The 25,897-nt window shown below is 39.3% G+C and overlaps 2 protein-coding genes and 1 non-coding gene across 9 annotated transcripts in view; all 3 read left to right on the top strand.

Annotated features, from left to right (window-relative positions):
- CNOT1 (CCR4-NOT transcription complex subunit 1) overlaps positions 1–25,897 on the top strand; it is a 112,637-nt gene that overhangs the window by 82,486 nt on the left and 4,254 nt on the right. For 3 of the 7 annotated variants that reach the window (XM_033218632.1, XM_033218630.1, XM_033218631.1), the window contains exons 25-46: positions 683–862; positions 2,813–2,929; positions 3,193–3,303; positions 3,727–3,804; positions 3,978–4,155; positions 4,969–5,099; positions 6,828–7,124; positions 8,636–8,776; positions 8,869–8,973; positions 9,586–9,705; positions 11,205–11,396; positions 12,248–12,390; positions 12,897–13,005; positions 13,107–13,276; positions 13,932–14,163; positions 16,405–16,653; positions 18,428–18,591; positions 18,748–18,865; positions 20,448–20,549; positions 22,114–22,287; positions 24,571–24,720; positions 25,350–25,530. In XM_033218632.1, the coding sequence (XP_033074523.1) occupies positions 683–862; positions 2,813–2,929; positions 3,193–3,303; positions 3,727–3,804; positions 3,978–4,155; positions 4,969–5,099; positions 6,828–7,124; positions 8,636–8,776; positions 8,869–8,973; positions 9,586–9,705; positions 11,205–11,396; positions 12,248–12,390; positions 12,897–13,005; positions 13,107–13,276; positions 13,932–14,163; positions 16,405–16,653; positions 18,428–18,591; positions 18,748–18,865; positions 20,448–20,549; positions 22,114–22,287; positions 24,571–24,720; positions 25,350–25,530 (3,442 nt within the window). Of the gene's footprint in view, positions 1–682; positions 863–2,812; positions 2,930–3,192; positions 3,304–3,726; positions 3,805–3,977; positions 4,156–4,968; positions 5,100–6,827; positions 7,125–8,635; positions 8,777–8,868; positions 8,974–9,585; positions 9,706–11,204; positions 11,397–12,247; positions 12,391–12,896; positions 13,006–13,106; positions 13,277–13,931; positions 14,185–16,404; positions 16,654–17,871; positions 18,404–18,427; positions 18,592–18,747; positions 18,866–20,447; positions 20,550–22,113; positions 22,288–24,570; positions 24,721–25,349; positions 25,531–25,897 lie in introns of those variants that run through there. The other 4 variants (XM_033218628.1, XM_033218629.1, XM_033218626.1 and 1 more) reach the window with 2 other exon arrangements.
- Positions 1,875–2,009, top strand: LOC117088888. The gene has a single exon (XR_004439404.1). It is a non-coding gene; the product is annotated as a small nucleolar RNA SNORA46 (small nucleolar RNA).
- LOC117087881 (40S ribosomal protein S26) lies at positions 7,991–8,467 on the top strand. The gene has a single exon (XM_033218655.1). It carries the CDS (start codon positions 8,025–8,027, stop codon positions 8,370–8,372), a length of 348 nt encoding a protein of 115 aa, XP_033074546.1. The 5' UTR covers positions 7,991–8,024; the 3' UTR covers positions 8,373–8,467.

Below are 25,897 nucleotides of genomic sequence, written 5' to 3'. Positions count from 1 at the left end.
CATATCTTATATGCATATAATACTGTATTGTTAGGATAAAATAAACTGGAAAAAAATATTATGAAGGAAAATTATAAGGAAGAAAAGATATATTTACTATCTGTTAAGTGGAAATGATCATCATACAGGTCTTTATCTTCATGTTGAATAGGCTGAGGAGGAGAAGAGGAAGTCTTGGTGTCTCCGAGGTAGTGGAGGTATTAATAGAAGAAAATCTACATTTAATTTTACTCTGTGTCATTCATATTCTTGTTCAAGGGTCACCTGTACTTGGAAACACTAGAGTTAGCTAAAGATTCCTGTAGATGGAAATTTAGGAAAACATGGTTCTGGAATTTTCCCCATTCTTGGTTACACTGTGGGTCTGTTAATGGCAGCTTGTAGATTAGTAATTCATGTGGAGATAGGAGACTACATGTTTTATGATTTTGAAGCTGAAAATGACCATAGATGTTTCAGTCCCAATCACCTGGGTTGAGTTGTGATTGACTACGGAATTGAGCATACTCTTCTTCATAGCATCTATCTGGTGTGAAGGAAAGTCATGCTTTAGTATCTAGTTAGTTTTGCAAGGAGCCATCATTATAGTGCTGTAGAGTGCTGTATAGTATGGTTCATAGAAACCAAATGTGATTTTATCATAGTGTAATTCTGTGCTTCCCATGTCATATTAACTGGCTAGGTTGAAGAGCTGAAGGAAACCGTGAAAGAAGAATTTATGCCTTGGGTTTCGCAGTATCTGGTTATGAAGAGAGTCAGTATTGAGCCAAACTTTCATAGCCTGTATTCAAACTTCCTTGACACGCTGAAGAATCCTGAATTTAACAAGATGGTTCTGAATGAGACCTACAGAAACATTAAAGTAAGAGTTGGTTCTTGTATTTTCTTTAATTATTGCTTTGAATTTAGAAATATTTGCTGTAGATTTTGTTTCTTATATGGAACTAAATTTTATGAAAAACTTAAACTTATAGGCATACCCTGTGCATTTTCTTTGAAAGTAACCACTATTATAAATTGTTTTTGTCATGCCATGCATGATTTTAGAACTTTACCATTGTTATGCATAAATAGCATAGTATTGGTTAGCACATTCTGTATGGTGTCACCCTCTGTACATCCTTTTCACTTTTTTTCGCTTGCTTTTTTTTTCTCCCCTGGATATTATTCGTGATAATGGTCTTTGCCGTAGTCCTTTGTTTTTTTTCTTTTTAATTTTTTTGAGACATGGTCTCACTCTGTTGCCTAGGCTGGAGTGCAGTGGCGTGATCTCGGCTCACTGCAGCCTCCACCTCCCAGGTTCAAGTAATTCTCTTTCCTCAGCCTCCCGAGTAGCTGGGATTACAGGTGTACCACCACGCCCAGTTAATTTTTGTATTTTTAGTAGAGACGGGGTTTCACCATATTGGCCAGGCTGGTCCCGAACTCCTGACCTCAGGTGATCCACCCTCCTCAGCCTCCCAAAGCGCTGGGATTACAGGCATGAGCCACTGTGTCTGGCCAGTCCTCTTTTTTAAAAAACAGAAAATATAGTCTTGTAGAAAACCATTGTATGGATTTGTATTGCTGCTGGGCATTTGTGGTGTTAATCACTTCAACTATTATAAACAGTATTGTCCTGAATGTTTTCATTTGTATCTTGTGGTATTCAAGTACCAGATATCTTTATACTCTAAATTTGTTTATGGAATAGCTGTTATCTAGGATTCTGTGCAGTTTAAGATCAAACTCTACTGAGCTGAGGCTTACTCAACAAAATTCAAGTATTTTAATTTCTAAACCATCATTTATTTCTTAGGAGAAAAAACTTCTAGAACCAGCATACAGCTATGGTCATTCTTTGCTCAATAACTTGGGTCATTGGGTTAGGAAGCAGCACTATATTTAAACCTGTGGATGAGAATATTCCTCATTCTTGGTTACGCTGTAGTGCAAAAGAATTCCTGGCTCTCTGTTGCGCAGCTGACATGTGCCATTCTGCTGTTGCTGTATGGAGTTAAGGAACATGGCTCTATTTCGTTTTTATTATCTGATAGCAAGGGCGGTTGGGATACATAAAAGTTTCCACATACTCCACAGCAAAGTTTCAAGACCTTGATTTTTTAAACAGAAGTTTAAATATAACCCTAAATCAAGAGGTACCACAGAGTAGATGGGTATATACATGTGTGCATACCTGCAGCCAAAACACTCTCCTATGTTAATTCTGTCCCCCTTAGAAAGACAGTAACTGGAGAATCAATTAAATGGTTTGGGTTTTTTAGACATTTGAAAAGAAGTATATAAACAGTATTATACTCTATCTCAGAAAGTTATCTTAGTTGACTGCAGAGATTTGTTAATGCCTGGATATACTGAGGATTGCAATAGGAGGGTAATTTGATTATATTCCTTTGTATGCTTGCTTCCTTTAAGGACTTAAGCATGGCTATCATCCTCATTTAAATTAATTTAGCACTTCAAAATAGCTTTGTAGTTAGGTCTCTGCTTTAAACCTAGCTAAGGTTTTCAGAGTTGAAAATACTTTTCTAGGGGAGGATAGCTGACACATAAGTTTGCGTTCTTTTTGAATTTTGTACAATGTGTTTGTACCTATTTTGAAAAAAAAAAGACTTCTTAAAGGTAAAAATGGCACTGTTGAATCATGAACACAGCAAAATGATACTGATAATGATATACGGAGTAATTCTACTTTGGGGCCTATTCTTAGAAATGATGACTTGTCTTTAGGATAATGGAATTCTCAAATACTTAGTTGAGTTTTCTTTCATAAGCTCATACTCATGTCTTTCTTAATCTTACACTATTTCAGGTGCTCCTGACCTCAGATAAAGCTGCGGCCAATTTCTCAGATCGTTCTTTGCTGAAGAACTTGGGACATTGGCTAGGAATGATCACATTAGCTAAAAACAAACCCATCTTACACACTGTGAGTTTCAGCTAAATGTGTAAAAATTGAGAATCTTCAGCACATTATGATTATTGGCTGTTTGGAGCTATTTAATGATTTTTGGGGTTTTATAAGACTTTGGCCCGTGTTTTGAGTTGTTAACCCCTTTTTGTAAGGCAAGGACTAGACATTATGTTGGTTCCTGTTTTGGGGATAAGCTTGGCAAAATACTTTTCTTTGGTTATGGTATACCATTTTGGGGGGTATATTCCCAGCTTTTGAAAGTATTTTTCTTATTCTAGGACTTGGATGTGAAATCATTGCTGCTAGAGGCTTATGTTAAAGGACAACAAGAATTGCTCTACGTAGTGCCCTTTGTTGCCAAAGTCTTAGAATCTAGCATTCGTAGTGTGGTGAGTAGATTTTAATATTTTATTTATGGCTAATTCCTAAGCATTGCTTTGTTTTAGCATGAGGTCAAGAGATTATATTCTTAGTTCTTGTGAGGTAAAGCTAGTTAAGTCTGTTTTCCTTAATGGCACTTGGATTTCCAATTTGAGAGGCTGGGTAAAATAGGAAAGATTGTGATGGTTGGCTTTGATTTTTGGTGTTTTGTTTTGTTTTGTTTTTGAAATGTGATATAGGTGAGAAGGCTAGGGGTTTTGTTATGGCTACACAGGTATAAGTGTTTAACTATTTTTGTTTTTTTTTTTTTTAATCCTTGTTTTTTGTTTGTTTTACTCTCCCCCACCAAGTTATGTTGTGTTGAAGTGTTTTAAATAATCCAAATTAAAGGGCACCTTTTGGGCTAGCTTAACATAATAGCTTTTCTTTAGGTTTTTAGGCCACCAAACCCTTGGACAATGGCAATTATGAATGTATTAGCTGAGCTACATCAGGAGCATGACTTAAAGGTAATTTACTGCTTCCTTGTCCTCTGGAACATTCTTTGCCTTCACATTATTAAAACTTACAGTGAAGGCAGGGTATTTTGGGGGAAGTACTGTAGTAACTGAAAGTAGAGTATATTATGAATAAAACTAAAATTTTCTTTTAAAAATTCTAATCCAACTCTGGAACTATGCAGTTAAACTTGAAGTTTGAAATTGAGGTTCTCTGCAAGAACCTTGCATTAGACATCAATGAGCTAAAACCTGGAAACCTCCTAAAGGATAAAGATCGCCTGAAGAATTTAGATGAGCAACTCTCTGCTCCAAAGAAAGATGTCAAGCAGCCAGAAGAACTCCCTCCCATCACAACCACAAGTAAGTGTGCTAAGTCGTCAAGGAAGGCTCCTGTTAGCCAGGATATTCTCTTAAATGGTACATGTCTACGTATATAGGAAACTAATTTCCCATATAATGTAGTGGTGAAACTTTGTATGCATTTTGGTGAGCCTTCTAATTATCAAGCAAAAGTAATGACTACGCCTTGTGTTACCATCTTAGATTCCATCCTGGCAGTTCATGCATATTATTAACTAAATGTGATTTAATCAGTTGCCTCTCATATCCTAGCTAGGTCAGGTTATCTCTGTTGTGTGAAGTTCCAGAAATAACTGCATACTATGATGGCCTGTTAACCCCTCAAATCTGGGTATGGCTAGACCTGCTCAATCTGCCAGGGGAATTGGACTGTTTGCTACATGAAGAAGATGAGAGAAGGGTGCAGGAGTGTTGAATGATTGGGAGTTGTGGTTAGAATAAATTGAGCTTTTCTTTCTTTCTCAGTCGTCAGCAGCTGAGAATCCCCAGATAATCCAAGGAACAGGCTAGGTTGAAAACAGACATCTTAATATAGACTGAATTTGTAGGACTTGGGCCTGAGAATGTGGCATGGCTGCTCAGTTGGTTTCTGTGCTGTGGGGCACTGCCACTGAATATACTTTTAACGTGCTTCATGTATATCTGTTATAACAGAATTTCCCTTTCAGGGTGGGAAAAATAAGACCTACTACATCCTTCCCTCCTCCCCCAATTAGTTTAATTAGATAATGGCCACTTAATAAAATTAAGCTAATTTTATAGTAAAGTCAACAAATGTACTTTTTAAATCTCTTTTTATTACTTTACATTTAGCAACTTCTACTACACCAGCTACCAACACCACTTGTACAGCCACGGTTCCACCACAGCCACAGTACAGCTACCATGACATCAATGTCTATTCCCTGGCGGGCCTGGCACCACACATTACTCTAAATCCAACAGTAAGTAAACACTGCGCCATTCTCCCAGCTTCTAGTTTGTGGTAAAGTAAACTTTGTTTGGTCACCTTTTCTTCAGCTCTTTGCCCTTCCCTCTGGATTCCTAGGTTGTAGAGTTTGTCAGAGAGGATGGAGATGTAGAACTGCTGTGTAGTTCAGTTGGGATTTTTCTTCTTCCCTTAAGAAATAGAGTGACTAGGCCGGGCGCGGTGGCTCAAGCCTGTAATCCCAGCACTTTGGGAGGCTGAGACGGGCGTCTCACGAGGTCAGGAGATCGAGACCATCCTGGCTAACACGGTGAAACCCCGTCTCTACTAAAGAATACAAAAAACTAGCCGGGCGAGGTGGCGGGCGCCTGTAGTCCCAGCTACTCGGGAGGCTGAGGCAGGAGAATGGCGTAAACCCGGGAGGCGGAGCTTGCAGTGAGCTGAGATCCGGCCACTGCACTCCAGCCTGGGTGACAGAGCGAGACTCCGTCTCAAAAAAAAAAAAAAAAAAAGAAATAGAGTGACTAGATGTTGGTTATTTTGGGTCCTCATATCCAAACCCATGATACTAAAATTTAGCTGGCAATAAAATCACAATCTCCAGGAATTCCTTACACAGAGTAAAAGATGCTTAATGTATACCATAGCTTTTTATTTTCTTTGTCTTGTCACTTTAGCCTTCTGCAGTAAGCCATTTCTTCCAGCTGAAGGCTAGAAATGAGCTGATCGTGCATGTGTGTAAAATTTCTAGGCTAAGATCTTGAAGTAGGACTTAGTACTTTGAGTTATGTTGTTGTGGCCTGGGTTCCGGAAGGAGGTCTGATAAAATATGGTCATGTAAGATGACCTCTCATCAATCCTTTTTCCTATACTTAGTATTTGCTTTGTACATTCAAGGGGAAATTGTATTGTTATCTTTAGTCTTTTATTCTACTTAACAGAATATATAATCCAGAATCAGGTGACTGGAGTTTTCATTGTCCTTACTTTTTAGAAACTGAAAATATTCACAAATACAGGAGTAACATTAATACATTGAGCTTTTTATTAAAAGGAATTGAAAGGGTATCAGAGAAATCATTTTAACCTTTTGTCCCCCTGCCACCAATAGACGTGTTACTTAGTTTTTGAGGGGTGGAGTGAGAGGCAGTGAGACACCTAGATCCAAAATTATGATTCATCTTTAGAATACTGGTTTATTTTTTTAATTCAACAAGTTAAAGGGACCAAGTAAGTTTTGGGGCATAATTTATGCCTACAATAAAAGATTAGAAACAGCCTTTCAAGTGAAGCCAAACATTTCAGTGCTCACTATTCTGATGAATGAATTTTAATATTAATAGTTTTTGTAGGAAGTCTTTTTTCTGTAAACTTGATTCTTTTTACATTTTTCAAGCTAATAGAGAAGTTGCTTTCTTTTAAGAGCACTTGAGCCACAAATTTTAAATAAGACAGCAGTATGTCTTTAAGTAGTTAATGCATATTATAATGAACAGCTTGTCCATTAAACTTGGATTTTAAAAAAAGACATATATATATTATTGTGTATCATAGGGTATACTGAATACTTTTCCCTGTATGGAGCCCAGTTTCTGTTACCCAAATTTTCCATTGGTTAACTTTTAAGTAGAAACTGGTAGTTTTTGGTTAACCTTGATTTACAAAATCATGAGTGTGATTGCCAGTAGGAATTGGATTGTCTTATTTAAACAAGGTGTTGACTTTGTCCTCCCCAACCCCCCAGATTCCCTTGTTTCAGGCCCATCCGCAGTTGAAGCAGTGTGTGCGTCAGGCGATTGAACGGGCTGTCCAGGAGCTGGTCCATCCTGTGGTTGATCGATCAATTAAGATTGCCATGACTACTTGTGAGCAAATAGTCAGGAAGGATTTTGCTCTGGATTCGGAGGAATCTCGAATGCGAATAGCAGCTCATCACATGATGCGTAACTTGACAGCTGGAATGGCTATGATTACATGCAGGGAACCTTTGCTCATGAGCATATCTACCAACCTAAAAAACAGTTTTGCCTCAGCCCTTCGTGTAAGTTGGCTATTTCCTTGGTATAGGTACAGAACATATTATTGCTTGTCTGTAATAATTTTTTTCTTTGCCTGTATGTGGCACTGGGCATTACCACTTATTCTTAATAATCACTATATTTGTTTGATATCTTCCATCATTTTAGATTGTAATTCTGTGAGGCAAAGCATCATGGCTGTGCTTTTTTTTTTTTTTTTTTTTTTTTGGCTGTTGTATCCTCAACACAATGTTTGACAGATACTAGATACCCAAATATTTGTTGGTTTAAATAAATTAAGATTTAAAAAGGAAATGTGAAATCTAACAATCCTCATTTCTGTTAATCAGGAAGGATGAAAGCTGTTTGAGAAGGCCGATATAAAATGACTTAAAGTGATGTTGCATGTGCACACACTTTTCAAATAATTCACTTACTAGTTTTGAGTCTCACATATCATGATTAATAATTTGTTTACTGCTTTACTGATTTTTTTGGGGTTTTTGCCTTTTATTTTTTAATGTTTGTTTCATGAGACAGGGTCTCACTCTGTAGCTTAGGCTAGAGTGCAGTGGTGCAGTCTTGGCTCACTGCATCCTCCACCTCTGAGGTTCAACTGATTCTCATGCTTCAGCCTCCCAAGTAACTGGGATTACAGGCATGTGCTACCACGCCCAGCTAATTTATGTATTTTTTTTAGTAGAGAAGTGCTTTCACCATGTTGGCTAGGCTGGTCTCGAACTCCTGGCCTCAAGTGGTCTACCTGCCTCGGCCTCCCAAAGTACTGGGATTACAGGTGTGAGCCACCACGTCTGGCCTGCTTTACTGATTTTAAGACATGTTCACCATAAACTGATAAGGTGTCTAGGATATTTTTGTCTTAAAAGTGAGGAAGCTGCCTCTCTTTGGTCCGTACGTCCAAAATGACAAAGAAAAGAAGGAACAACGGTCGTGCCAAAAAGGGCCGCGGCCATGTGCAGCCTATTCGCTGCACTAACTGTGCCCGATGCGTGCCCAAGGACAAGGCCATTAAGAAATTCGTCATTCGAAACATAGTGGAGGCCGCAGCGGTTAGGGACATTTCTGAAGCGAGCGTCTTTGATGCCTATGTGCTTCCCAAGCTGTATGTGAAGCTACATTACTGTGTGAGTTGTGCAATTCACAGCAAAGTAGTCAGGAATCGATCTCGTGAAGCCCGCAAGGACCGAACACCCCCTCCCCGATTTAGACCTGCGGGTGCTGCCCCACGTCCCCCACCAAAGCCCATGTAAGGAGCTGAGTCCTTAAAGACTGAGACAGACTATTCTCTGGAGAAAAATAAAATGGAAATTGTACTTAAAAAAAAAAAAAAAAAAAAAAAAAAAAAGTGAGGAAGCTGTTAAGACTATTTCAAGAGCACAGCTGATTCATAAGTAGAGTCAGAACTTAAAATGCATTTGCCAAATGCACTGCATTTTCTACTATCCTGTCTGTCCACATCAACTTTCAAGTCTTTTTTCTTCTATTCCCCCCACCCCCCCACCTCCATTAATAGACTGCTTCCCCACAACAAAGGGAAATGATGGATCAGGCAGCTGCTCAATTAGCTCAGGACAATTGTGAGTTGGCTTGCTGTTTTATTCAGAAGACTGCAGTAGAAAAAGCAGGCCCTGAGATGGACAAGAGATTAGCAACTGTAAGTGTTTAGAATTTGCCTCTTAAGATTTTATTTTTTAATTTAGGGAAGTGCCTTATAACAGGAACCTCAGTGACTTTTTTTGTTTGCAGGAATTTGAGCTGAGAAAACATGCTAGGCAAGAAGGACGCAGATACTGTGATCCTGTTGTTTTAACATATCAAGCCGAACGGATGCCAGAGCAAATCAGGCTGAAAGTGAGAATTGGGGCTGTCCCTCTCCCTATCCTATCTTTGTTTTATTTTTAATGTTCTTGTTGATTGAAATCCTTAATGGGACTAGGACAGCAGGGTTAAATGTTGTTTATGAGAAAACATCTTAACTTGATAGCATTTCACTTAATGGCTGCCTGTGGAGCAGGTATGGAAATAGCTCTACATTCCCTTGCTTCTCCGAAGTTGTTGAAATGCTGCTACTGTAAGGAGTTCATGTGCCTTCTAGTTTTCATGTTTCCCACCTTGGGCTTCTCACATTAATGGTTGCTTATTGTTTCCAATGAGACAGGGATAAATCTGATAATACTTACCAACTCCAAGGGAGAATTGCACTGGCATCGTCCCATGTGAGGTACTTTCCAAGAGAAACTCTCAGTTAATTTATAAATGAGATGACTCTTAGCAGGATTCAGGGAAATGAGAAGCCCTCTTCTGAACTGCATTTGTTAGTGTGCATGTATGCTTAATCATACTGTTATATGTTGTAATGACTCTTGTGTCCCTGAGCTTACTCACATGCAGACTTTCCACTTTCAAAACAGTTTATTTTGATTGTTGAGTGAATTCTGTCAAAATAGATTTTCTTCTTTCAAGGTTGGTGGTGTGGACCCAAAGCAGTTGGCTGTTTACGAAGAGTTTGCACGCAACGTTCCTGGCTTCTTGCCTACAAATGACTTAAGTCAGCCCACAGGATTTTTAGCCCAGCCCATGAAGGTAAATGTGTTTTAGATTAAATCGAGTGTTTTCCCAATTAATTTAAATGTTTTTGACATTTAATATATGTTTTTGACTTGCTTCCTGGGAGAATAATTTACAGGGGAACCTATAGTTTTTGAGTTGTAGGTATTCTTTGTGTCCAATTAAGTATGACATACAGGGGATTAAAGAAAAAATTGATGTGGGTGTGGGTGATTTATCTTTAATGTTTGGCCTAATTAGAGGAATTTGCATGGTAACATAATAACTTTTGGGTTTTTATTTTTAAATTTTATTATTTATTTTTTTGAGACAGGGTCTTTCTCTGTCACCCAGGCTGGAGTGCAGTGGCGTGATCTCAGCTCATTGCAGCCTCCACCTCCCAGGCTGAAGTGATCCTCCCACCTCAGCCTCCTGAGGAGCTAGGACTACAGGCGTGCACCACCTTGCTCAGCTAATTTTTGTATTTTTTATAAAGACGGGGTTTTGCCATGTTGCACAGGCTAGACTCAAATTCCTGACCTCAAGTGATCGCCCATCTCAGCCTCCTAAAGTGCTAAGATTACAGGCCTGAGCCATTATGCCCAGACTTCCCATTTTTTAAATAAAAGAATTTTCTAAAAGTTTCAGAGGTGTTTACAGAAAACTTGGAAATATAGGGAAAAACATTTTCCCGCTGAACCAGTTGAGAGTAAGTTGCTGACCTGATAGCCCTATCACTCCTGAATCCTTTGGTTTGTATTTCTTATAAAACCTTTTTCCTGTGTGACCACGGCACAACCATTAAGGTCAGAAATGAATACTAATACCTTACTCCATCTAATTCATAGACCTCATTCAAGTTTCACCAAGTATCCCAATAATGTATAGTAAAAGACTTGTTTTAGAATCACACATTTCTTCAGTTGTCATATTTTTAAAGTCTCCCTCAGTTCTAGCTGGTGTAGGTAACTCAGTTTTTCCTCATCTTTCATGACCATAACACTTCTGAAGATTATAGGCTAATTATTTTCTAAATGGCTTGATTTATTTGTCCAGTGTATTCTCATGGCTAGATTCAGATAATGCATTTTAAAAAATAGGAATAGCTCAGAAGTAATGCTGTATTCTTATTCTGTCCTGTCAGGCTTTGACAGTTGGACTGAGTACTATACTTTTCATGGTTTGAAACACTTTCTTAGGATGTAGAGGGCTTAGTAAATGGTGCAAGTGGTGCTGCCCTCAGTCTGTCCCGTTATTACTAATGCTCTCTTTTATGACTTGATTATGCTGCTGTCTGCCAGGTTTTCCTCTCTCAAATGAAACACCTCTTCCTTTGTGCCACCTTGTACCACCCCACTTGATGGTATTAATTCTGAATAGCTCAGGAAGAAGGAAAAGAAGAGGGCCTCCATGTTTGAATGTAAAAATAAGAAAAAGGGAGTAAACATACTAATAGACCTCTATTTGATACATGGGTCAATAAAAAACCTTAACATTCTTTTGTCTCTTGTTGGTTGTTTCCTTCTCTAAAACAGCAAGCTTGGGCAACAGATGATGTAGCTCAGATTTATGATAAGTGTATTACAGAACTGGAACAGCATCTGCATGCCATCCCACCAACTTTGGCCATGAACCCTCAAGCTCAGGCTCTTCGAAGTCTCTTGGAGGTTGTAGTTTTATCTCGGAACTCTCGGGATGCCATAGCTGCTCTTGGATTGCTCCAAAAGGTTGGTTCTTAAGCTATTACTTTTAGAAAATGCTAGGTGTGTAAACATTTATTGACCTGCGCCACTGTCTACATATTTATACAGTTAAGCTTAAGATTTCATAATATAAATCAAGTTCTATAAGTAGGTTATTTTTTTTTTCCAATGTAGAATGTAGTCGTAGCAGTTTTGAATGGTAAAATTGGAAATCTTAATTTTTTTCTTAAAGATATTCCTGAGATGTGATTTGAAGAAACTTTAAAAGCCCTTCACTTGTGTGTGTGTGTGTGTGTGTGTGTGTGTGTGGTGTGTGTGTGTGTGTTTAAGAGACAGGGTCTTTCTCTGTCACCCAGGCTTGAGTGCAGTGACGTGATCATGGACTCAAGTGAGCCTCCCACTTTACCTTCTAGAGTAGCTGGGATTACAGGTGCGCACTGCCAGGCCAAGCTAATTTTTAATTTTTTTTGTAGAGACAGGTCTTGCTTTGTTGCCCAGGTTGTTCTCAATCTCCTGGGCTCAAGTGGCCTTACCTCCTGAGCCTCCCAAAGCATTGACATTATAGGCATGAGCCACTGAGCCCAGCTGCCCTTTAGATTTTGAGGGACAAGTTGATCCAAGAATTTGGATCAGGGTAGGTAGGGAGCCCTGGGTTTTAACTACAGCAGAGCCTTTTATGACAATTAAGAGCACAGAATGAACTGAAACCAGATAGAATTTAGAGTGTGTGTGATAGGCAACTGAAGGGGATGTTTGGAGAGTGGAAAGGACAGGGAGGCTTTGGAAGGTATTTGGTACTTGGCATTATGATTTGGTTTCTGGCTGTGATAGTTGGGCCAAGCACCATGGGTCTGAACACTTTCTTTCTCCCATAGGCTGTAGAGGGCTTACTAGATGCCACAAGTGGTGCTGATGCTGACCTGCTGCTGCGCTACAGGGAATGCCACCTCTTGGTACTAAAAGCTCTGCAGGATGGCCGGGCATATGGGTCTCCATGGTGCAACAAACAGATCACAAGGTCAGTAGCCATCTTTGAAAAGTAGTGAGTATTGGATCGCGACTGCCTTTTGACATAGATAGTACTGTTTATGTCCAGGGGTTTCCCTTTTTTCTAGTAGGCAGGTGGGATACTTGGACTTCCTACTTCTGAGAGGTGAGAATTGTTAAGTAGTTGTTTTCCATCTGGTCTCTACCTTCTCCCCATGTTGGATATAGAAAACCAGTACCTTGTTTTGGGCAATAAATTGTAGGTCATTGTTTTAAAAGGTTTCAGTGATTTCTCAGAAGTAGTATTCATGTGTAAGTATTTTAATGTCTTAAATGGAATCCTCTGTATCCTAGGTTTTGAAAGCAAAGCCTGGGCTATCTGTTCTATTTCATTACTGGCTGTTTTTAAATTTGGATACTGATTTACAGTTGAATCTCAAGACATTCTTAATTTGGAGCAAATTTCCATTGAGTACAATGGGAACTTTATACAGTATGGTTAAGCCTATATGAGTAAAGATACTGAACTTTTTCTAGGTGCCTAATTGAATGTCGGGATGAATATAAATATAATGTGGAGGCTGTGGAGCTGCTAATTCGCAATCATTTGGTTAATATGCAGCAGTATGATCTTCATCTAGCTCAGGTATGGAAGGAATTTACTTGCAAGGACAAAAGGACTCAGGGAAGTATGTTTGCTCTTAAGTAAGTGTTTTCCCTCTTATGTTGTGTTTTCTGTGTTGCCAGTCAATGGAGAATGGCTTAAACTACATGGCTGTGGCATTCGCTATGCAGTTAGTAAAAATCCTGCTGGTGGATGAAAGGAGTGTTGCTCATGTTACTGAGGCAGATCTGTTCCACACCATTGAAACCCTCATGAGGATTAATGCTCATTCCAGAGGCAATGCTCCAGAAGGGTGAGGATGAAACACTTTGAGATCCCTGTGCATTTAGTAGTCTCCTAATATCTTTAGGGATGAATGTGCAGACTTACTAACTACTTGTTACAACTGTTTTACCAACCACATATGGGTGGGTAGCTTTAGTAAGGGCTAATATTGTCACTTGAAGTATGAATGCTTAATTGACTGCCAAGTCTTCTTGGCACAGAGCAGTACATACGGTACCAGACTTAGTGTCAGAGTCCTGTGTTTAAGCCCTGGTCATGCCACTTAAAAGATTTCTGATTTTAGGCAAATTGACTCACCCTCCTTAAACCTATACTTTATAGAAAATGGGAATAATTTCTCAAAGAAAGAGAAGTAACGTAAAGAAAGCATGGTACATACTAGGCAAGCAGTGAATATTTGTTGACTCTGAACATCAGCTTCATTTAAATGAACACGTTTTTTGGGCAAGAAGTAGCTTAACTGAGGGCAGTCGTTTGCATGTTATGTGCTCATGAGCAAGTGGATAAGAGACTAAGGATAGTTCGGTTTCAGTGTGGAAGTGGTAAAGCGAAGTGGTAAACCACTCTTGTGGTTGCTGTTAAATAAGTAAACTATACATCTGTATGTATGTAAAATCACAGCTATGGGCAGACTGATTTTCACCCTGGATTTATTGTACTAGATTGCCCCAGCTGATGGAAGTAGTGCGATCCAACTATGAAGCAATGATTGATCGTGCTCACGGAGGCCCAAACTTTATGATGCATTCTGGGATCTCTCAAGCCTCAGAGTATGATGACCCTCCAGGCCTGAGGGAGAAGGCAGAGTATCTTCTGAGGGAATGGGTGAATCTCTACCATTCAGCAGCAGCTGGCCGCGACAGTACCAAAGCTTTCTCGGCGTTTGTTGGACAGGTAGAGCTTTTGGAAAGAAAGGTGCTTTTTATTCAACATAAGTAGGGTGTGATGCCTCCAATATTAAAGCTCAGTATTACGTACCTGTGGTCAGACAGTTACCTCCATACTCATGCAAACCCAGTCATCATTGTGTGGTTAAATTACAACCTGTTTTCTCATGGTTGATCACTAAGCAATAAAGGCAACATTCCCTCTCACTGTTGATTCTATATTCCATTTCAGTTGTCACAGCTACAAAGTACAATGGGTCAGATAATGAATAATGAAACTACAAAGTGTATTTTTACTAGCACTGATGGGACTGTGGGCTAATAAATATGTGAAATTCTCACAATAGCCCACATTAAAAAAAATGACAAAACAAAAATGCTTATTTAAATGGTAGAATGTTTTATTGTATTTTCTGATTTAAGTATCTACCTAAACATAGTGACATGTTCCTTTGGAAAATAATTTCCAGTATTTTCATTAGATTTGATACAAATTGGACTTTGACTTAAAAGTGTTAGGAACAAAGCTTCTAGCTGAAAATCAGATTTGGCAGGAATGTTTGTGAATAGGATGAACAGGAAAAATGTCAGAACCGAGCCATAGTACCATTTAGCATTCTGTTTTTGATTGTCACTGGTTGCTTTCGGTGACTGTGAGGGAATCACACAATAAGTTCATGTGTCCTAATTATAACTTGGCAAGAGTGGTACTTTTCCTGAATTGACCTTGGAATTTCCTTTATTAGAACTGTTGTAATTTTTCAAGGTGAGTTGTCTGCTTATTTCTGCAGATTGACCATTATATTTCTTCAGACTGAACTCAAAAGTTTTAGGTATATTGCTAAAGAAAGATTACAAATTAGGTCTGTTTTCAAATTAATGATAGTTGAATGTGGAAGAGCTGACTTCAGTTCTAGAAGTTATTTGAAATTAGGTTTACTTTTCAAAATGAATGTTACTCAGTAAATCATACTGAGTATACTTCTCCCCTAAAAGAATCCAGGGAATTACAAAGCATACCCTACTGAAAAGTTATTACTGCATGTTTATAGTCTGATTTATAATTTGAATGGAAAAAATTGGAATCCATTGGTCTTTCTGATCATTACTGTTTCATGGGTATGGATGTGGCACCTGTCTCAGCCCTTCCTGCTGGCTTATTTGCTCTCATTTCATCTTTCTCTTGAAAACGATAGTGTATTATACTTTTCTGTGCTGTTTTATATCCTTCTGAAAATTCTTTCCTTCTTGTGCTCCTACTTGACCATAGTACTCTGTCCTTATTCCTCAGTCACTTTTAGTTTTACAGATACCAATGTAGACAAAGTCCCTTTGCCATGCTGGCGTTCTGTCCTAGTAGGGTACAGTATTATCATAGTCTAACCAATTCAATTGTCTTTACTGCTTGTCAGGAACAGTTAAGTTGTTTCAAAAATTTCAAGGTAACCTTGAAGTTTTTTTTCTGAACTTGGTTTCTCTGTTTAGTAAGTACTGACCTGTTCTTCCTCTGTAGCCTTAATGCGTATTTCACTGTTGTCTTTTTTGTTTGTTTGTTTTAAAGGGGTGAGGGGAACTAGCCAAATGACATTCCCGCTGTGCTTCACTTGTAATTCATATGTCATATATTTTCTAATTTTTCCTTTCTTTTAAATAAACTTGTGTTTCCCACATTATTTTAACTTAATATAACATTTTATTACATTAAAATCTCTAGATCAGATTTGTGTGTATTTCCATTTGGTACTTACCTATTGTACAAATTATTGATTTTTCTGGGGGTAGCTTGTTGGAGTTTTAAAAGCTTTGTTATTAAGTTAGTTTGAGGAAATTATCTTCAAATCCTTGAGAAGTAAATTACCTTAAATTCTGTGAGAAAATATATGCAATTTAGTCTCCTCTTTTGGAGTCCACAATGTCTTAATATGACTTAAAGATACGAACAGTTGGTTTTGTTTGCATGGTTAATTTTCCACATTATTTGGTGGGGACCTACTGTTCAAAATTGCCATGATAATCTGTCTGTCAGTTTCCATCTTCCCTGTTCTATATTAAACTTAAAACTGGAGGAATTCTGTCATGGCACCTTAATGGGAAAATAATTCTGATAATACGTTTATTACAATGTAAGAATTAGAAATATGACAGTAGGAACAAATGAGAATCTCTCTTAAGCATGAAAATTAAAAGTATATCGGGTTTATTTGTGTGTGTTATCTCATTGTGTCTTTATTTTTTGTTCCTGTGGTAGATGCACCAGCAAGGAATACTGAAGACCGATGATCTCATAACAAGGTTCTTTCGTCTGTGTACTGAAATGTGTGTTGAAATCAGTTACCGTGCTCAGGCTGAACAGCAGCACAATCCTGCTGCTAATCCCACCATGATCCGAGCCAAGTGCTATCACAACCTGGATGCCTTTGTTCGACTCATTGCACTGCTCGTGAAACACTCAGGGGAGGCCACCAACACTGTCACAAAGATTAATCTGCTGAACAAGGTCTGAAATCCTTTCTTGCCTTAGTCTTGGTCTACATCAGTGGGATTTTTTTTTTTTTTGGAGAGAGTCTCACTCTGTCACCCAGGCTGGAGTGCCTCCCAAGTAGCTGGGAATATAGGCATGAGCCACGATGCCTGGAGCTTTTCTATTTTTTAGTAGAGACAGGGTCTCACCATGTTGCCCAAGCGGGTCTCAAACTCCTGGTCTCAAGTGATCCACCTGCCTTGGCTTCCCAGAGTGCTAGGATTATGGGCATGAACCACCTTGCTTGGCCACATCAGTGGTTTCTTTCTTTCTTTCTTTTTTTTTTTTTTTGAGACGGAGTCTCACTCTGTCGCCCAGGCTGGAGTGCAGTGGTGTGATCTCGGCTCACTGCAAACTCTGCCTCCTAGATTTGTATCTACCTCCTCTCTACACCATTCTCCTGCCTCAGCCTCGCGAGTAGCTGGGACTACAGGCACTCACCACCATGCCCGGCAAATTTTTTTGTATTTTTTGTTTTGTTTGTTTTATGTTTTTTGAGACGGAGTCTCATTCTGTCACCCAGGTTGGAGTGCAGTGGCGCGATCTCGGCTCACTGCAAGCTCTGCCTCCCAGGTTCACACCATTCTCCTGCCTCAGCCTCCCGAGTAGCTGGGATTACAGGCGCCCACCACTGTGCCCTGCTAATTTTCTGTATTTTTAGTAGAGACGGGGTTTCACCGTGTTAGCCAGGACGATCTTGATCTCCTGACCTCGTGATCCGCCAGCCTCGGCCTCCCAAAGTGCTGGGATTACAGGCGTGAACCACCGAGCCGGGTCACATCAGTGGTTCTTAACCCTATTTGAGTCCCTCAAGTGATCTGCTTGCCTCGGCTTCCCAAAGTGCTGGGATTACAGGCATGAGCCACCATGCCTGGCCACATCAGTGGTTCTTAACCCTATTGAGGCCAACCCTTCCCCAAAACATTTTGTTAACGCCTCTTTTCTGTCCTGAAATTAAATTTGTAGATAATATGTAAACATATCTGCTCTGTCTTAGAAACAGAATATAGTGCCTTAACAGAAACACAAAAAGAGATCATAATGTATTTCAGTATGTTAATGCTTGGTAGTGACTACAGTATGAATTTGCCCCATACACAGAATCACTGTGAGTGGGTGGCTAGAAGTGCTCCCTGCTGATAGATTGGCAACTCAAGTACGTGAGTGACATTAGTCATTGGCTTATTTACACAGTGGAGTTCTTGGAAATCTGAATATTAAAGCAGTGCAAAAATACGTGTAAAAATGGACTTTGATTTTGGATTTGGGAAATTAGAGATGTGTTCTTCAAGCCCCTCACTGTTCAGTGGGCAAGTCAAGTGGAATGAGATCCCTGCAGCCTAACAGCTTTCCTGGCCCCTGCCTACTAAATGCCAAGATAAGTGTAAATCATTGCCACATGTCAACTTCATGTCAGACCAGACAAATTAGATTATTATATTGTGTTAACATGGTGAAATGTAAGGGGGCCTTGCTGATTTCTAGAGCTGAAAAACCATTGGGCGTTTGTAGAGAGTATTCAGGTGTGGTCCAAGGATGTTGAAATTCAAAGAAACATACAAAACACTGAAGGTGGAGTCAGACCAATTTATGGCCTCATGGGCTACCGGCATGTAATTTTGTATTCAAAATTGTATATATGCTTTATTTTAATGTTGGGTTTAAGAATGCAAAGTTTAAAAAGCATGACATCAAAGTGGTGAGTGAATTATCTGAATGATTTACAAGCTCTAATTTGTGTTTTATATAGGTCCTTGGTATAGTAGTGGGAGTTCTCCTTCAGGATCATGATGTTCGTCAGAGTGAATTTCAGCAGCTTCCCTACCATCGAATTTTTATCATGCTTCTCTTGGAACTCAATGCACCTGAGCATGTGTTGGAAACCATTAATTTCCAGACACTTACAGCTTTCTGGTGAGTATTGCGTTTGAGGTTTTGTGTTAAGGTTTGCTGGATTAATACAGTAAAATTTGGGGAGTAGAACCCTCGAGCATTTTGAGCCTACGTTCATGTGCTGTTCACTGTATTTAAGTTGGACTGTGCTTCTGACTAAGGTTTTTCTTCTTTCAGCAATACATTCCACATCTTGAGGCCTACCAAAGCTCCTGGCTTTGTATATGCCTGGCTTGAACTGATTTCTCATCGGATATTTATTGCAAGAATGCTGGCACATACGCCACAGCAGAAGGTGTGGCTGCAGTTTATCTCCTATAGATGAAGACTATAACTACCTGGGCTTATTTATTAGCATTGCCTATAGATTTCTGTTAGTCATTTAGTAGTAATTGTACTTCTTCCAAACTTAGTTGGGAATTCTATTTAGTGTTCACTAAAGTCAAGTACTTGACTGCCTCTGCCTGAAAGCCATTCTTCAGTGATTAGGTGTTGCTGCTTCAAGGTTGTGGGCCACCTGTGTCAGTCTCTCAAGTTTTTTTAAATTGTTTTTTCCTTTCTTTTAAAATGTTTTGCTTCTTTATACACAGGAATGATTTATTTTACATATTTGTCAGTTAAGGGTTTTTTTGGGGTGGTAGGGGTGTTGTTTTAAAAGTTGAAATCCATGTGTGCCCTCATAAATATCTGAATAAATCTCTGGGTAATAGGGCTCTGGAGCTTGTTGATTTTACAGACTCTCACTTTAAATGTGGAAGGCTCTCAAACTAAGGTTGAGGACTACTGGGCTACGTTATTTTGAAGGATTATGATCCAGTTCTATTTAAAAGTTCTTTATCTAATTGGTAATACAACACAGTTAACATGAGAAGTTTTTCCCTCTCATCTTGGAATTAAATTGGCAAATGAGTACTTCAGCAAGTACCATTCTTTGGCCCCTCAGATCAGAAGAAATGTGACGGCTATGTAATGGAGTGAACTTGACAAAGAAGGTGAAATAGCTCTTAAATGAAGTTGGTTTTGTTTGGTAGAGAAGGGTATTCTAGGAGGAAGAAACACAACATATTAAAAACAGTTATCCAAGAATTAATTGAACATAATTGGTATAGTTGGGGGAGGGTGAGCAGGCTGACTTTGGCTGAAAATAGAGAATTCATGTTGTGGACTCAATAAGGTTATTTGCGAAGAGTTGAGGAGTTGAAAGAGGGAAAAGAAGTGGCCGAGACTTAATAAGGAATTAAGAAAACACATTTCTAGTTGTCAGTTTCTGCAGTTGACTGTTTTGTGTTCTATCAAAAGTTTCTTTGAATTTTTAAATTTTGCTGCAGGTACACAGGGACCATTATGTCTTGAAATCTCTGGAGCCAGTTTGTTTCAAATATTATTTTCCACTATCTCCGTAATAACTTGGTCCTTTTTAATCTTTTTAATGCCAATCTTTTTTCTTTTCTTTTCTTTTTTTTTTTTTTTGAGACGGAGTTTTGCTCTTGTTGTCCAGGCTGGAGTGCAGTGCCTCAACCTCGGCTCACTGCAACCTCTGCCTCCCAGGTTGAAGTAATTCTCATGCCTCAGCCTCTGGAGTAGCTGGGATTACAGGTGACCACCACCACGCCTGGCTAATTTTTTGTATTTTTAGTAGAGACGGGGTTTCAACATGTTGGCCAGGCTGGTCGCGAACTCCTGACTTCAGGTGATCCAATGGCACTCAGCCTCCCAGAGTGCTGGTATTACAGGCGTGAGCCACTGTGCCTGACCTTTAATGCTGATCTTTAGTAGAGGTACTTTTAAGAAGTGAAGTCAGTGTAGCTGCTTGGGCAGCTTGTAGTGGCTGAAAAACAGCTGAGTATAATTATGACTCATACATTTCTTTCTTTCAGGGGTGGCCTATGTATGCACAGCTACTGATTGATTTATTCAAATATTTAGCGCCTTTCCTTAGAAATGTGGAACTCACCAAACCTATGCAAATCCTCTACAAGGTAATTAACTTGGATTTATTACAAATTAAAATAACTGAGATCTTAAAAATACACTTTAGGAATCTGAGGCCTTATTTTCATTTTATTAAGCCTTTAAGGCAAGACATACATTCAGAAAAGTGTAAAAACCAAGTGTACTTGCATAATCAGCACCCAGATTGTACAGTGTTTGTATGTTCAACTTTAGACGATACTACAGTTTTATAAAGTGTTTGTATCAGTTTACACTTTTAAACAGCACAGAAGAGTTACTCCTTTTCCCACATCTTGCCATACCTGGAATTGTCTGTTTTTCATTTTAGCCATTTTGGCAGTTGTATTGTGAGATCTCATTGTGGATTTAATTTCCTTGGTGATTTATCTCCTTTTTTTTTTTTTTTGGGAGACAGTCTTACTCCGAAACCCAGGCTGGAGTGCAGTGGCGCGATCTCAGCTTACTGCAACCTCTGCCTCCCAGGTTCAAGTGATTCTTGTGCCTCAGCCTCCCTAGTAGCGGAGACTACAGGCATGTGCCAGCACGCCTGGCTAATTTTTTGTATTTTTAGTAGACATGGGGTCTCATCACGTTGGCTACACTTGTCTCAAACTCCTGACCTTAAGTGATCGGTCCGCCTCAGCCTCCTGAAGTGCTGGGATTACAGGCCTGAGCCACTGCACCCAGCCTCCTTGATGATTTCTTAATGAGGTTTTCATGTGTAGATCAGCCATGGATATCACCTTTTTGTGGTGCTCCTCTTCCAGTCTTGGCTCTTGTTTGTATTTTTATTTATTAAATAATTCTTTATATGTTTTAAATGCAAGCCCTTTGTTACTGTTTATTCAAACATCTCCCATTCTCACAGCTTGCCCTTTTACTCCCTTAAAGGGGAGGTGTCTTTTGAGGATCAGAAGCTTTAAAATTTATTGTAGTCAAAATTGCAGATTTTTAAACTTTTATTAAAAGTTGCTTTTTGTGACTTGCGTAGGAAATCTTTGCGTGTCTAAACATGCTAAGGTGTTCTATTTTCCACCTATCTGAATTGTCAGATTTGTGAGCATAAAATCATTGAATGTTCTGAAACTATTTTTTATGACTGTAGGATCTGTAACGTGTCACTCCTCACATTAATGATTTTTGTGTTTTCTCTGTCAGTCTTGGTTAGGGTTTATCAGTTTATTTTTTCTAATAACAATCTTGGGCTTTGATTTTCTCCCTTTCGGTACTTTAAAAAATTTATTTTACGCTTTTACTCTGCTTTGATTTTCATTAGTTCTTTTTTTTTTTTTTTTTTTGAAGCTTCTGAAGATAGATGCTTACATCATTGTATCTTTGTTTTTTGTCCAGCCTCCTCTTCCAGCATATTCATTTGAGCCTGTAAACTCCTGATGCCTAGTTTTTCATCATACCTAAATGGAAATACTTGATAAATCGTCTGTGATAATGTTAATTAAAGCCTAAAACTTTTAAAGAAATGTTACTAAAGTATACTTTATTCTTTTGGGGGGGGGTCGCTTAACGTTATAATAGGAAACATTACTCCATTTTCCTTAGTGTGGAAATATTTTTCTTGTTTTTTAAAAATAGGGCACTTTAAGAGTGCTGCTGGTTCTTTTGCATGATTTCCCAGAGTTCCTTTGTGATTACCATTATGGGTTCTGTGATGTGATCCCACCTAATTGTATCCAGTTAAGAAATTTGATCCTGAGTGCCTTTCCAAGAAACATGAGGCTCCCTGACCCATTCACTCCTAATCTAAAGGTAAGGTTCTAACTAGTTAAAGGAAAACTTGTGTCTTAGTATTTCAGTCCTTTCTCTGATAACTAGACTGTTCTGCACTTCCCTACCCACATAACATGCACATTGTTAAGGGTACTATTTAAAGGAAATATCATGTTATTAAGCCTGATATAGGGTATGATATTATTGCTGTTGCTAGTGAATATTGATTCACAGCTTTTTTCTAGTTGCTAGTTTTCATATTAATTTTGATATTAAATTTAGCTCTATTTACAGAACCCCAGCTTAGGTGTTGGGGCAGTCATTTGCTGGGTGTGCCCCCCATGGCAAAGAATTGCAGAACAAACAGACCTTTGTCATCTTTTTCTTTTTTTGAGGCAGTCTTACTCTGTGACCCAGGCTGGAGTGCAGTGGCGCAATCTTGGCTCACTGCAACCTCCTCTTCGCTGGTTCAAGCTATTCTCCTGCCTCAGCCTCCCAAGTAGCTGGGATTACGGGCACGCGCCACCACACTTGGCTAATTTTTGTATGTGTTTAGTAGATACGGGGTTTTGCCTTGTTAGCCAGGTTGGTTTCAAGCTCCTGACCTCAAGTGATCTGCCTGCCTTGGCCTCCTAAAGTGCTGGGATTACAGGCGTGAGCCACCACGCCCTGCCGCAGTCTCCATATTTCAGTTTTGTGTGTCTGTGTGCTTGTGCAGTTGTTCCTTGGTCCCTTGCTATTCTTGGAGGATTGGTTCTAGGACCCACTGGGACACCGAATTTTAAGTAACCTTAAGTCTCATATGTAAAGTGGCACATAACCTTTGCATATCCCCTTAAATGATCTGTATTGCTTATGATACCTAATGTAGTGTAATGCTATTGTGGAAATAACTATTTTAAACTATGTTAGTAACTTACTAAAATTTGTGTTTTTAAATTGTTGTATTTTTTTATTATTTATTTATTTTGAGATGGAGTCTCGCTCTTTTGCCCAGGCTGAAGTGCAGTGGCGCAATCTCAGTTCACTGCAACCTCTGCCTCCTGGGGTCCAGTGATTTTCCTGCCTCAGCCTCCCAAGCAGCTGGTACTATGGGTGCCCGCCACCATGCCTGGCTAATTTTTTTTTGTATTTTTAGTAGTGACGGGGTTTCACTAGTTGGCTAGGCTGGTCCCTGCCCTCATGATCTGCCTGCCCTGGCCTCCCAAAGTGCTGGGATTACAGGCATGAGCCACCACACCCGGCCTTTATTGTTGTATTATTTTTTATTGACCCCATCATCACCCTCCATATTTTCTATTTGAGGTTAATTGGATATGGGACCTAAGGGTATGGAGAACCCACTGTATTTTTTTTAAGTCATTGGAATAAAGGAGAGAGAGGACCACTTAAAATCTCAACACCCTGACATGGCTACTATAGTTTGTTTGTTTAAGAGAGGGCGTTCTCGCTGTGTTGCCCAGACTGAAGGGCAGTGACTATTCACAGGTGTGAACATAATGCACTTCACAGCCTCAGGCTCCTGTGCTCAAGCTGTCCTCCTGCCTCAGCCTCCAGAGTAGCTGGGACTAGAGGTGCACACCACTAGAAGAGCCCAGCTATAGTTTAAATGTAGTCTCTACTCTGTCACATGCATTTTTTTGTTTGTTTTTGTTTTGAGACAGTTTCGCTCGTTGCCCAGGCTGGAGTGCAATGGCACGATCTCCGGCTCACTGCAACCTCTGCCTCCTGGGTTCAAGCGATTCTCCTGCTCAGCCTCCCAAGCAGCTGGGATTGCAGGCACCACACCCAGCTAATTTTGTATTTTTAGTAGAGACGGGGTTTCTCCATGTTGGTCAGGGTGGTCTTGAACTCTGAACCTCAGGTGATCCACCCGCCTCAGCCTCCCAAAGTGCTGGGATTACAGGCGTGAGCTACCGCGCCCGGCTTCATTTTTTTTTTTTTTTTAAGGAGTAAGTGTGATGTCTTGCTGGGGCTGCTTTTCAAAGACTCTTGGTGAGTGAGGAATCTTATTCCGGATTATTATTTTGACATCCAAGTCCAGGAAAAATCAGTTAGTTGTGCAAATTAGACCTTTGCCCAAAAGGTATCTTGCTTCTGGAAAGGAAAAACATTATGGAGTGAGAAATTTTTATCATTTTGTACCAAGATTCTTCTAAAGAAAGAAAGACTGATTAAAGTAATAAAATGTGGCAGCTGTGCCCTTCAAGGCATTTATAGTGTATATAGTTTTAGAAAAACAGTCCCATCACTTTTTAGCATAGATGTAATTTACTAATAAAAATGACTCTGCTTTTGATTCTTACATTTTATCTGTGGCAGGTGGACATGTTGAGTGAAATTAACATTGCTCCCCGGATTCTCACCAATTTCACTGGAGTAATGCCACCTCAGTTCAAAAAGGATTTGGATTCCTATCTTAAAACTCGATCACCAGTCACTTTTCTGTCTGATCTGCGCAGCAACCTACAGGTTAATTGGTTTGGCTTAAAACTCAGCTATGTCTTCCATAGAAAGCACTTTCTATGTATGGTTCTGTGTGTGGTCCATTTGGGAGTTAGTCTTTTATTGTCATTTCCATCAGTTGGGTGAGGTTAACTGGATTTATGTATTTTACTGGTTCATTTCATCAGTGATATTTTGCTACAGCTTTGGACGAGACAGCCCTGTAAGAGTAGACCACTGACAGTCATTAGCTGTTGGTACTTCCAGGGTTTTTCTGAATATGTGGATGCTGATTTACGTTTCTCTGTAGGGTATTTTGAAAGTTATATATTTACAATCTGTATATGCCATGCAACTACAACTTTCTCTCCAAATCTTTGACACAGTGCATATTTTGATTTTATAAACTTTAGAGTTGTGCCTTGAGTACAGTGATAGAAGCTTTGGCTTTCTGAGGGAAATCACATTTCTCTTACTGATACAACCACCTTTGGAGCATCTGTGTATTTGTTAAATAATCTTACAAATTCAAGCAAGTGAATCACCATAAATGTTCAGCCTTTCCATGAAGGTGTAAGAAGGGTTTAGAAATACTGGTGCTAGAATTGGTCCTCTGCAGGAGTAAGCATAAAGAGTTCTGTTTTGCTCATTTTAAGGTATCCAATGAACCTGGGAATCGCTACAACCTCCAGCTCATCAATGCACTGGTGCTCTATGTCGGGACTCAGGCCATTGCACACATCCACAACAAGGGCAGCACGCCTTCAATGAGCACCATCACTCACTCAGCACACATGGATATCTTCCAGAATTTGGCTGTGGACTTGGACACTGAGGGTGAGTAAAGCCTGCCAGTTTTCAGAGTAGAGTTCTCTGCTTTTTGCTACAGTCTGATCACAAAAATGTAAAAATGCTTCAAGCCACAATAGTGAAGGAATGTTCTGTCAGTATATTTATTCACAGGTCTGGCTGATTATTTTATCTTTAATTGGACGTTATCTGCTCAGTGCAGAAAATACAAAAAAGCATAAAGGAAAGAATTATCCAGAATCATGCAGTATCAGTTTTGGTGTATGTGACTGAAGTTTTTCAGTGTGAAAATAAACTTAAAGTCCCTTTAAACATAGGCTCTTGTTACATTGTTTTGTTAGGCTGCCTTATATAATAGCATTTTTATTGGTGCCTGTTTGGCAGGTATCTTGTT

This window comes from Trachypithecus francoisi, unplaced genomic scaffold (genome assembly GCF_009764315.1).
Source record: "Trachypithecus francoisi isolate TF-2019V2 unplaced genomic scaffold, Tfra_2.0 Lachesis_group10, whole genome shotgun sequence".
NCBI lineage: Eukaryota > Metazoa > Chordata > Mammalia > Primates > Cercopithecidae > Trachypithecus > Trachypithecus francoisi.
This window is presented reverse-complemented; position numbering and strand designations above follow the sequence as displayed.